Source organism: Malus domestica, chromosome 13 (genome assembly GCF_042453785.1).
Source record: "Malus domestica chromosome 13, GDT2T_hap1".
Taxonomy (NCBI): Eukaryota; Viridiplantae; Streptophyta; class Magnoliopsida; order Rosales; family Rosaceae; genus Malus; species Malus domestica.
The window spans coordinates 6,836,924-6,850,660 of NC_091673.1; the positions used below are offsets into that span (position 1 = coordinate 6,836,924).

A 13,737-nucleotide genomic window follows, 5' to 3' on the forward strand; every position below is an offset into this window, starting at 1 on the left:
AATAAGTCCTCCGTTGCTTCTAGGGAGGTGATGTCGGGTACTTCTTCAAGTTCTTGAATATGCATTGGCGAGCCTCATCCCAAAGTGCATGCTTCTCTGCTAAAGTAAAAGAGTCTGCCAAAGTTAGATCTTCTTTCATGATCAATTTTCCGAATAGCAGGTGGTTTGCTGGAAGTCCTTTTTGGAAAGCTGCTCTAGCTATCGAGTCGTTGCATCCGACTATTTTTACCTTCTCCACTTTGAACCTCCTCACATAGTCGCGAAGCGACTCCTTTGGGTTCTTCTTGACGTCGAACAAATGGTCAGACTTCTTTTTGATCGAGCGATAGGATGAATATTCTTTGGTGAAAACCAAAGAAAGTTCGTAGAAATTCCGGATGGATTGTGGCGGCAGGGTGTAGAACCAATCTTGCGCCTCGCCTTGTAGAGTGGTGGCGAATATCTTGCACATGAGATCATCGTTGTTTCGATAAAGGATCATTGCACTTTGGTAACGTTTTAAGTGTCTCTCCGGGTTTTCATCCCCTTTGAAAGATGTGAAATGTGACATGCTGAACTCGCGTGGAGGCTCTGCCTGCTCGATTTCCTCCGTGAAAAATGACCTGCTTATGTTGGTTATGTTCCGTCGTAATGCCTTGTCGGTGACCTCGTTGCGTTGGAAATCATGTAATCGCTTGGTCAATAGTCTCTCTACTTCTTCCTGAATTTGCCTTTGTTGGGGTAGCAGAGCTCTCGGCTGCCCCCAGTCATGACTTGCTGGTCTAGGCTGCTTTTCCATATGTTTGGCTCGTCTATGCCGCGGATGCAGTGCATGTGGTGCGTTCCTAGTAAGCGAGCGAGTTCTTCGCAGGCTGCTGGTTGAACTTGAGCTGGATTGAGTGACTGCTTCTCTCCGTCTGTCGTGCTGCCTACTCTGATGTGAGGTGGAGGACGCTCCTTGTGGGCTTAGCTGCGAATAGACACTTTTCCCGGAAGGTTGTTCATGTTGACTATCGGAGTATGACCCCAACCGTGAATGTATGCTCCTCCGTGGGCCTAGTCGAGAGTGCATGCTCCTTCGCGCTCTAAGACGGGAATGTACACTGCCCAAACATTCGGCTCGTGGCTGGTCGAGTGGCTGCTTGCCGGGACGCTGCTGGAAATGTCCGTCTGCCCTTGTGCTACTTCGGGATACCTCGTCCGGGGCATGTTGGATCCCGATGTGTTGCAAAAGTTGATTCACCAAGGTTGTCTGTTGTGCAAGGGCGCTCGTCAACTCTATGACTTGTCGAGACAAGTGTTGTTCGCCATTTGGATTGGAATAGCTTGGAAGGAATGCGCCTCCTTGGGCAGTGGAATAGTGGTAGACTCCGGGTGCCAGATTTGAGCTTGGAATGAATGCTCCCGGCCCGATGGTAGGTCCAGATGGTTGAGATAGTCTTGGGCCGACTTGGGCTGCTTGGAAAGCTACGGGAGCAGTCTGGGCCTTGAGAGTGGGCTGCTCATCGGGAGCAGGCTGGACCACGGGAGTGGGCTGCTCGTCGGGAGCAGGCTGGGCCACGAGAACAGGCTGCTTGGCAGGAGCAGGCTGGGCCACGGGAGTGGGCTGTTCGACTGAAGCATGCTGGGCCATGGGAGTGGGCTTCTCGTCGGAAGTAGGAGCAGGCTGGGCCACGGGAGTGGGCTGCTCGACTGAAGCAGGCTGGGTCATGGGAGTGGGCTGCTCGACGGAAGCAGGCTGGGTCACGAAAGCAGGCTGCTTGGCAGAAGCAGGTTGGGCCGTGAGAGTGGGCTGCTCGACGGAAGCAGGTTGGACCACGGGAGTAGGCTGCTCGTCGGGAGCAGGCTGGGCCGCGAGAGCAGGTTGCTTGGCGGGAGCAGGCTGCTTAGAATGTGATGCAAGCAAATGCGAGGCTTGGGCCCGGGCCCGTGCAAACTTGGATGGCACGACTTGGGCCGTGGCCTTGGTGTCGTGAGCCTTGGATGGCATGGCTCGAGCCGTGGTGAAGGCACCATGGACCTCGCCACGGGTGGCTACCAAGGTAGCCACCGTGGTGGTTCCCATGGTGGAAACTCGTGGTGGTGGTGCTGCTCCACTTATTGTCGCATTTAGCCTCACGGATCTCCGCAATCCCATTTCTTGAACATTAGAATTTTCACTTGTGGAATTTTCTAAATTTCTAGCCATTATATTTTGCTTATACGTTTTATCAAAGAACCTTTGCAAGTAAAAAATTCTAATAATAAAAACGTATGAAAAATATTCAAATGGACTAGAAAATAAAGAAAAAACCTTTTTGTGCGAGAGTCTTCTACGAGTATGGATTTCAACTCTCAATGAAAGCACCAATTTGTGGATGCAAATTTCTTCCCCCTTGATCTTGGACAAAATTGCACCTACAAAATAAATAACACCTTTAGTTATGGCCACAAGCCTCACGCGCCCACGATGAATGGGGGGGGCTTTGGCCGAAGAACCTCCGATGCCAAAGTTAGAATTTAGAGAGAAATAGTGTTTAGAGAATTTTGGGATTTTTGCAAGAGTATTGGAATGGGTTTTTGGTGGAAATGGGAGCATATATATAGGGATAGGAGGTGGCTTAATTTAGCAATTAATATATTAATTAAGAATAATATATTAATTGGTTAATTATCAATATAAAGGGAATGTTTTTATGACTTTCATGGCATGATCAGCTAATCAATCAAATAGTGGTTGAAAAGATTAGCTAACCAATGTAAAAAAGGCAAATTGTGGTAGGAAATCAAAGGGAATGGCCGGCCCCCATTTTGGAGAAGGACCAACGGCTTTTAGGGTGATTTTTGGCTTTTAATTGATAATTTAATTGAAAATTAATGAGTTTATTAGGTAATAATCCCATTAATTTGTCAATTAACTCAATTTATGTGGAATATTTGGTAGGTTATAGAATGGTTATTTAATTATTTGGCTAGGAGGGAAAGTGAGGTAAAAATATATGAAATGAGATATGTTTTGAATTGTTACCTATTTTGGGCATTTCTGACTTGGTTAAAGATGTTTATTCGCTACTCGCGCGTAGGAATCCCAATGTGCCTCAAGGGTATTCTTGTCCTTTTTTATCCAAAGATCCACGTGTCGCCTTGTGATTATTTTTCGCTCCACAATAAACATGAGTATAAGTTTTAGTGGTTTGTTTCTTTTCAATATTAGAAGTTGCCACAAATTCGAATTCTTGCGTAAATTAAAAAATATTCTTGTAGACAACATCTTCTAAGTATATATGCGTGCTCCGAAATCCATAAAATGAGACATAAACGTATAATTTTCAAAAGAAAATGAGATATATGTTAGAAATAAAGTATAAAATAGAGAGAGACAAGAGAGAGACTAAGAGGAGAAATTAGTGTCTTACTCTCATTAGCGTGTCTGTTTATAGGCTCAAAGTTCACAGCAATAAGGAGCTAAAATATTAGTATATTACATATTGGCCATAGATGCATATTTGTGACAGCCACATAATTAACAATATTCGCAACAATATATGTATCCCATTTATTGTTGTTAATGAAATTTCCCTATTCACAAAAACAAAACGGATATGGCTGTCCCAAACGTAGACCTGTCAAACAGGTCATGTGTACCGTATTCATATCGTTTTCGTGTTAAATTCGTTATTTTAACAGATCATGTCATGTCAAACATGTTATCTTAACGGACTTTAAACTTTAAAACTAAACTCGACATGTTAAAATTAATAGTTTACCTACCCCGACCCGTATTACTTTTGCCCGTTTTGGACAATATATTACTTCAATAAACAATCGAATGAAAAAAAAAGTTATACTTAACTAACATTAACATCTAAATTCATAACTTCCTTTTAATTCAACGAGACACAATCATTTCATTTAACACCACATCTACATGCCACATAAATTGAAAGAGAGACTAAGAGAGCTAGGGCTTTAGTTTAACGGGTTAAAACAGGTTACCAATGGGTAGACCTTAATAAACCAATTATTTTAGTGGGTGCTTGAACGATTCTTGTAACATCCCACATCGCCCAGGGAAGTGGATCCTTTAAGCCTTATATGTAAATTCCCATCTCTACCTAGCACGAGGCATTTTGGGAGCTCACTGGCTTCGGATTCCATTGGAACTCCGAAGTTAAGCGAGTTCGCACGAGAGCATTCCCAGGATGGGTGACCCACTGGAAAGTTCTCATGTGAGTTCCCAGAAACAAAACCATGAGGGCGTGGCCAGGGCCCAAAGTGGACAATATCGTGCTACGGCGGAGTTGAGCCCAAGATGTGGTGGGGGCCCTGGCTAGGATGTGACAATTTGGTATCAGAGCCAATCCCACATCGCCCAGGGGAGTGGATCTTCTAAGCCTTATATGTATATTCTCATCTCTACCTAGCATGAGGTCTTTTGGGAGCTCACTGGCTTCGGATTCCATTGGAACTCCAAAGTTAAGTGAGTTCGCCTGAGAGCATTCCCAGGATGGGTAACCCACTATGAAGTTTTCATGTGAGTTCCCAGAAACAAAATTGTGAGGGCGTGGTCGTAGCCCAAAGCGAAAAAAATCGTGTTACGACGGAGTTGAGCCCGGGATGTGGTGAGGGCCCGGGCCAGGATGTGACAATTCTCGTTAAACCTCTTCTCGAAATCTTTTTTTTTTCACGTTAAATTAACATGTCGAGCATGAAATTGTCAAGTCGACCCAAAAATATCATATATATATTTTTACACTAGGGGAAGGGAGAGTTCGGTTAAGCCACACAATGGGCAGCCTAATTTGATATTGAATTCACCATCCACAAGATTCGAACGTATGACCTCTTATTTTTAAGCGAAGAGAAATACCACTGAGTATTTGAGGTATGAAATTAAAATATTTTAAAGATGTTCTAAGGAATTGAAATCAATCACAAACCTGAAAGGGTAAAATATAATTTACCCATTTTAATTCTATAAATAGAACAGTAGAGAAGGGGTTCGGTAACTATAGTTCTATAAAAGGGAAATAAAGGCCAAGAGAAAAAGAGCTTTGCATTATTTTAGGGGTGTGCTATCCACACATCCCATTTTACTTCTCACACACCTCTTGATAATTTATGTCCATTGATTTTCTTCAATTCATCTAATCCGACAGCTGAAAATTAAAAAGATGTGTGAGAAGTAAAATGGGGTGTGATGATATCATACCCCTTATTTAATGCAGGCAATAAACTCTTGATACAAAATTAATTGCTGGGGCTTGGAGAACCATTCCTACCTTATTCCTGTGCCTAAATAACACAGCGAGTGCTGAACACTTGGTTAGTGGTGGTCGGTTCAACCCTAATTAGTCAGGGCCTTTTTTTCAAAGGGTATCCGACCTGGCACCTGATGTTCATGCGATCACTTGATTCATTTTCATCAGAGAGCTGCCAAATACACGTTTCCAGGGTTTGACACAAATCCTAAGGAATCTAACAAATTTGAAAAAAGTTAAATATATATTTTGCGTGTGTTTGCATTGATTTTCTCTCTCTTTTTTGGCTCGGGAAAATTGTTTTAGAAATTACTTGATGTAGATGAACTTCGAAAATTAGCGAGGAAGAGAAAATACACTAGAGGATATGTAGAGGAAAATGAGATGTGAAAGTCATTTCTCCCAACACCGTGGCTGGCCTGGAAAAGACCAGGGAGAGGCACTACTACTCTTTTGCCATTGGCATACCGATTACTGAGAAATCAAGGAAAGAAAAACTTTGTCCTTAAACAAACTTATGGAACATTTTTTAGGTTAAATATTCTGCCCTCAAAACTCGTGGTATCTTTGTGTCCTATCTCATTTGTTGACATTTTATCATTCATTTAAATTTTACTTAACAATGTCAACTCTTCAAATTATCTCATGAATAAATTTTTAAAAACTAAAGATAAATAGGGTTAAAATAACACGTTTCACTTAAGTAGATAAGTCACAAGGACCACATAGAATTTTAGATGCAGATTATTTGAACTCAACATATTTATGCCCCTAACTTATAAGGGAGTTCTAATTAACTAAGCAAGGCAAATGCAGCTTCACTTATCATTTTTTTTTCAAACGATTCAATCTTTGGAACAGAGTGAAGAACAAACTGTTTGTACTTAATTTTCTCCAATTTTCACTCTTAATTTTTATTAATTTATTTTCGCTTGTTAAGTTCAAGAATATTGGATATGGAGCTCATTGAATATAAGGTATCAACAATAAGAGAATAATGAAGATACAGCTGAAAAGTCCAATGATGGACTTATAAAAGTTCGCAGATTTCCAATGTCAACCATATCACTCTAAGGCCAACTGAACAGTTGGTGTCACAGTTCAAAAAAAACAAAAGCAAAATTAAAACGAGACAAATTTCCAAAACTAAAATAAAATAAAATATAAAAAGAAACCCAGAATTTGCATACGATCATTTATATTCATAACGTAATCAAAATACGATAACAATTCAGATATTTTTCTCTCTTCGTGTCTGTTCCTCACTAAAAACTAAGCAGCAGAAACAGTTTCCGCTAACCTTCTTTAAAATAAAATAAAAACAGAAACCCTAATTTTAGTTGGGAAGAAAAATAGAAAGATGCATGCAAACTGGTTACATCCATACCCTTCTGTTTTCTAGCTATCTTAAGCTACCTTATCATATGGGAACATTTTGCAGGAAGCTATATAGGAATGATTAGTTTTGGAACCTGGCTGCAAACTCACCCATAACCTCAGGGTACTGGAACATGTTATCCACTCCCATGGAGTGATCTGAGCCGCCGCCCAACGGCACGTGATCGTTGTAAGACGGTACTGCCTGTGGCTGTGACACTTGCTGTTGTTGATGATGATGATCCATTAATTCGTTGAAACTACGTCCTTCCAGCTTGTGCGGCTGAGGCAGCGGCAGCAGCTCTTGGAAATTGTAACAAACATTTACCTGACGGTGATCGTTTTTTGAGTATCCTCCAACGGACCTCGTCGAAGACCCATCAAAGCAAGGTGTCTGAGCTGCACTGGAAGGATGGGCGTAGTCGTCAGTCCATTTGGGAACATCGTTTGATAATTTCTTGGAGGTGGGTTTTGGGAAGAAGCGGTGGATCACCTCTTCTAGAAACCCGGAATCGGACGGCTCCGTGGGGAAGAAGTCGGAGGAGTAGTCGTGTTGATCGTCGTGGGAGGTGGGTTTTGTGGGAGGAGGTGAAGTAATATCCATGAAGGGAAGAGTTGTAGTAGCAGAAGTAGGAGTAGTAGCCATGGAAGAAGAAGAACCAGTAGTGAAATTAGTACTTCCGGAGATGTTGGCTTCATGGCGTGGACCAGAAGAGGGATGGTTGACCAAAGAAGCTGAAGAACAAGAAATAGAAGAAGAGCCGTTTATGTTGTACGGATACTGGTTATTGTAAACGGGAGATGGATTTTGTGAGGGATTTATGAAATTCCGGAGGAAAAGCATGTTGAAAGAAGTTGCAGCAGCAGTAGTAGCGTCGCCGTAGCCATCGTTCTGATTAGGAGATGGGTATTGCAAAAACGGTACAGAATTCCAACTAGGAGAGTAGTTAGCGCCTCCGTAACCATTACGGGTTTTAGCAGACGGGTGAGAGTGCATGTGGTGGCTGAAAGGAGGGAAGGGGTGATCGGCGACGACATCGGTAGGCGGGGAAGGAGGATAGACGAAGTTGGTCCGAGCCTTGACGCCGCGCATGGCACGAGCGGCGCAGTCGTAGGCGCAGGCGGCTTCCTCTGCCGTGTCAAAGGTCCCCAGCCAACGCCTCTCTTTGGACAGCGGGTCCCGGATCTCCGCCGCGTAACGACCCCACGGCCTGCGTCGCACGCCGCGGTATCTCATTGCGCCCGAGGCAGCGGCTGTCGCAGTGTCTCTCAGCGAGCGCTTATTGGTGGCGGCGGTCGTTGACTTCCTTTGCGCTTTAGTGATCGGGTCGGGTTCAGAAGAGTGAGTGAATTCGTCCATCCTTCTGATCGCTTCTTCCATTTTTGTTGTGCGAGAGATAAAAGGGTATCTGTGATATTATGTGCGTTGGGTTTGTTGATGATGATGATGATGAGTAGGAAGAGAGTTGTGGGAGGTGTATTTATAGCTGGAGATCGATTAAGGAGCTGGAAAGTGACTGATTTTTAATTTTCATTCAATTCTAGGCATGTACAAATTTTTATGGAGTATTTGAGCCCAAATCACTAGATGTACTATTTAACGTTTTATAATAAGATGGTGGTACTCGAGCAATATTTTTTTTTTATCTTTTACATAGTTTTTTTTTTTAATTTTTTGTTCATTAAACTTTTTCAATTTATTCAATTTAACGATCCTTTAAATTCTGAGAATAATGTGTAGTGTTGTAAATACTTCATACATTAAAAGTTGTTTGCATGTATATGGTGGTGGAAATGCAACACAAAATTTGAAAAAGGAGAATCATCAGGGTTGGTTTGAATTTTTCAGAGTTAAATTCTAACGACTAGGATGTTCTACTGGCAAATTCTAACGACTAGGATGTTCTACTAGCCCAACCGTCTCTGACGCAGAGGTCGTGGTCATTTCTTCTCTTTGTTCATATTTTCGACCCAGAAGTTGTTGGATGGATGAAAGTCGGCGTAAGAGAACCAACCCCTACGGTTTGCTTAGACAAATTGCCACTAACATAGAAGATATGAAACTAGTTTTCCTAAAGAAAAATTACATTTGGATTAGAGTACCCTAAACCCTAGTTTAATTCTTGAGTGTAATATATGAATTTAATGAATTTTTTTTATAACGTATAAAAGTGTCACAATTGTTAACTCAAATTAGTTCAATAACAATACGTTTTAAAATCAAATTCAAACAGCTTGATTTGTGCATACGAGATGCAAATTCACATACACTACTATAAAATTTCTAAAACATCATTTTTATTAGAGAAAATTGAAGTATTGGTTCCTAAACCTTGACTGAATTGGAACTTTGCTCTATAAAAATGTAGAGCAGTAATCCTGTTTGGTAACTCCCCTACAACATTTGTCTCTTATTTATCATATTATTTAAGGAAAATTAATGAAAATAGTTTGAAAACTTTGAGTTTTGATAGGGACAAAATAAAGGGTAAAGTGAATAGTACCATGATTGACTTTTTAGTGTAAAAATATGGTTTTTCATTAAAGTGAACAGTACCAGGAGTTTTTCGTTAAAGTTCCCTATTATTTAATATGAGCATTGTTTCATATTATAACACATTAAGAAATAACATTCACGAATATTTAATTCATAAGTGATGTTCCAGTTGAACCAAAGTTCAAACACCATGCTTCAATATTTCTCATTTCATTTTATAACTTTTCAAGAAATAATTTTAATTTTTTTTTGTTAAGGAGTTTTACACCCATGATAAATAATAAAAAAATTTATTTTCATTACATATTCTTGTTACGCGTCGACATTTCTTGTGATAGCTGAGAGTAACAGGTGGATAAATTTTTCATTGTAACCGAAACACGAGTGGTACATCACGTGTTTTTATAGAAGTGGTGGGAAATTTTATTTTTTAAGTTATTAACATTTTAACACAGATATCCCACAATTTGTATAATGACACGTGATATATTACTCAGTATACCGATCACACTGAAAAATCTCTCGTAACAGATGGGAGAGTAAATATCTTCGGCAATTCCAAGAGCAAAGAATAAAAGTAGAGTATAACTAATGATTTTTTATTTCTAAATACTTACCATCTCCAACGGAGATGTTAAATCTTAATTAGAAAGTCATGTAATCAAATTTGAAAGTAGGAGCAAGTTTTAACCGATATATCAATCTTATGTGTATTGACATATGAGAAAAGGTAATGTTAAATAATTTTTAATTATTTTATTGTGTGGATCCCATTAATGGACTAATTATAAATCTTGAAATTTTATTTTAATTAATTTCTTTTCAAAACAGGTCTAACAAATATCATTTATAACAAAAAAAAACATATCGGTTAAAAAAAATCTGATATTATTACGTTAGTCATCAAATTAACATTTGATATTTATCTTTGATCTTATATGACAGAAAAATAAAAAGGGGAAGTAAGAATATGATTGATGTAGATTGTATATTTATGATATTGCCGTAAATTAAAGGTTGCTTTTCAACCTCAACTTTTTTATTTTAATTTCCACTTAAAAAACCTGGAACACTAGTAACACGAAGGAAAGCAAAGAACCAAACGAAACCACATTTCCGGAAATGGATATAACATGCACATGACTCCATCCAACAGGCAATGAAACCGCGAAAGAGCCTGGAGTTCTGGACAAGCATATAAAAGTAGCTGCTGCTACCTTCTAATTTTTAATAAATTAAGAAATATAAATTATAGCCATAGGGAGTTGGAGAAGAAGATGATTTATATAAAACTGTTTCATAGTCAAAACGGTGTTTCAATTTAATAATATAATTTAATTCATGTTAAAAAGATTATCTCTTTGAATTATATTTTATAAATCGTCATATCATAAGTCTAAAAAATATAATCTAAAAACAAGAATTATATATTTATATATATATATATATATCATTTTATATGTATTTACATTATTGAAATTATAACCTCATGTGAAGGGTGAGACCGATACGTGCACAGGTGGTCTATAGAACAAGAGTTCTTTCTCTACTTCTTTGTCCATTGTGATTGACATTCTGAATGAATACACTGGCGGCGCTCAGAAGTTGTTCCTCCTACTTTGGTTTTTGTTATTTTTTATTGGTTTCATGCATGTTGGCAAAATTTTCCATATTTGCTGTTCCCAAACTTTCAATGGCTTCTCCTGGTTTTTGCATTAGCGTGATGAGTTAGGGTTTGAAAACCAAGGATTTAATGGTCACATGGACTTGTCTGATATATAGTTAGGGTGTTTTTAGGTTCTTTATATAAAGGAAAAATTAGTTTCCGGTCCCTAGTTTCTAATGTCCATTAACTAAGACCTTATCAGTTTTTAGATTTTGATCAAAGTCCCTATCATTAATATATTAATGAATTACATGTAAGTTACATAATTTTTATAAAAAAAAAATAGTAATTGATTTAGAGTTTTAATACTCACACCCTTATTAAACTCCTAATTAATTTTCAATTCAAACATTTCCCAAATAAAAATAAATAAAATTAGAATAAGTTTGTACCCATTAAATTTTTATAAAAAAATTTCAATTTTTTAAGCTTATATGTATCCATTCTTAAATATATCAATTTGTTAAAAATGTACCCTTTTTTAATTTAAAATGTATCCTTTTTTTTTATATAAAATTTCATTCAATCTTTTCTCTAATCTATTTTTAAACTTATATGGATACATTCTATTTTCGTTGATTTGAGAATGTATCCATGTCAAGTTTAATAGAAGAAATTTAATAATGTTATTAAGGCTTTTTTTTTTTTTGTGCTTTTGAAAAATGTACCCATGCTTTGGTACAATAATTTTTTGGTTAGTTTTGATGAACGTACCCATGTATACACACACACACACACATATACATATACACACACACACAAAATATATTGGAGAGTATAATTAATCTTTAATATTTTTAATCCCAGAAAATATGGGTTTCATTTAAAATCTCATTAATATAAATAACTACAAATTTTATTTTTAATTTAAAAATATAATAACCTACATAAAAATACATTATTACATTAATGTGAGGGACTTCAATCAAAAGTTAAAAACTACCAAGGTTTCAATCAAAGAACATTGGTAGTTAAGGACCGCATTTAAAGTGTCCCTTATATAAAAGGGTTTTTGTTATTAGAGTATTTTTACCCATGTTAAATCAATATGTCTAGATTCCAAATCCAACTAAAACGACACCTCCACCCATTTTGGGGTCACCAAGGCTAACCAGTCATGGTTGGCGCCATGTTGATTCTAAGTCTAAGTCCAAATCCAGGGCATTGACGTCAGCGAGTCCACATTATTATTATTTTTTTTTGGCACCAAGCGTGCGCTACACGTTCTCACCTAGGAGAATGGCGCGACAAAAACTAACGCTTGGAGCCTGCCACAACAGTCGGTTGGGCATCCAATGGTCACTAGCCACGTGGCCACATCTCAGATGTCCATTTCAAATTCTTACTTTTAATCCAATGATTCTTACAATTATTATAGTCACCTATTCTAAATTAATTTCATCTGTTCAATAATTTGCTAAATAATTGAATTGTACATTAAAAATAAATAACTCTTGTGAATAGTAACATTCATAAGTTATCCAAATTCACGTGGAAATGCTCTTAGCCTTCTTTTATTAAGTTTTGTTTTATTATTACCGTCTGTTTGGTTGTTAGATGGAGACTAAGAGTGTGTTTGTTTGGCTGGACTAAGTCTCACTGGACTGAACTAGAATAAAAATTAACTTAATCCAATGTTTGTTCCTTGGAAGGACTACTTTTTATGGGATTAAGTCTCTCTGACCACTTTCCTCTTCCAATTCCTCTTCTTCCTTTTCTTCGATTTTGTTGCAGATCGTGAATTATTATTATTGGGTTTGATCCATTTCGTTATTTGGGTTCGAAAAGCGTGAAAATTTTGAGCGGCGCCGGCGTGTCTGATACCGTGGCGGATGAGAATCTGAATCTGAATCAGAATAAGAACCAGAGTGTTTCGGATGATCTCCATGTAAAAAATGATTACGGCGATGAGGTCAAGACGACGAGTGAGTTGGCTAGGCCCATTGTTGCAGTGGCTGCGAACAGATGAAGAGATGAAGAGAAAAGTTAAAATAAAAAAAGTAACAAAAAAAATTGAGGGGTGCAACATATGAAGAGAAAGTAACAAAAGAAATATTGAAATTAACTTTTTTGAGCCAAAAAGTATTTTAGTCTGGAACATAGTTTAGAACTACACCAAACACTTTATTATTCTTATTCTGCTTAGTTCAAGTCAAGTCAGTTCAGCTTAATCCCTTAAGTTAGTTCAGTTCAAGATAATCTGGTACAACAAACGCACCATAAAGTTGTTTGTGTTCGAGTCAGAAGACAAGGAAAGGAGGTTAAATGTCTACCAATCTAATGCTCTTCTTAATTATCTTTATTCTATTTACCTTAATTCATTATTTACAAGTCTTTGCCCTAGCTTAAAAACGAGTATACATCTTTGATACACGTGTGTATGCTTCATTTCATGGAAAATACTTGTGTCTATTCATGTGCATCTTTTTGTTTGTTCAGTCGTGATTGACGTAATTTAATTGTATAGTTGTTATAGTTGAGAATGTTCATTATCTTCATCATCATTCAAAGATATTCTCTAGCAAACAAAAAAAAAATCAATCAATTTAGCAGTCGTTTGTATAATATGACCATTTAATCTAATGATCAACCGTTGATTCGTTTGATTAAGCGAAGAATATAAGATCACCAATTTGATTAATTTTTAGGGCAGATGTTAAATACATAGATGAACAAGGTGTACACAAAAGGGGAATGCAAGTATATTGTCCTCAATTTAATTGCACAAATGCAATAAACAAAATATTTCATTTAATAACCATTATTTAATATCATCTACGCAAGTTCTTATGTAGAGAACAAATAAACGTGTCTAGAAACGAGTAACATTATACGAGGAGTCGTTCATTTAGTTAACATATATGAATGACTAAATGGTCTTAAGTTTGTTTGAGTCTTTTACGCACACAATTTTAAATAATTTTTAGCAAAATAAAATATTTGAATTATGATATTTGCTTGAGTGAAGAAATACATTA

At 37.7% G+C, this 13,737-nt stretch overlaps 1 protein-coding gene across 1 annotated transcript; it reads right to left on the bottom strand.

Annotated features, from left to right (window-relative positions):
* Nucleotides 1–6,678: 6,678 nt before the first annotated feature.
* On the bottom strand, nucleotides 6,679–7,977 carry LOC103452381 (ethylene-responsive transcription factor ESR1-like). The gene is given in 1 exon segment (NM_001319259.1): nucleotides 6,679–7,977. A coding segment is annotated over 1 exon segment (1,299 nt).
* Nucleotides 7,978–13,737: the final 5,760 nt, after the last annotated feature.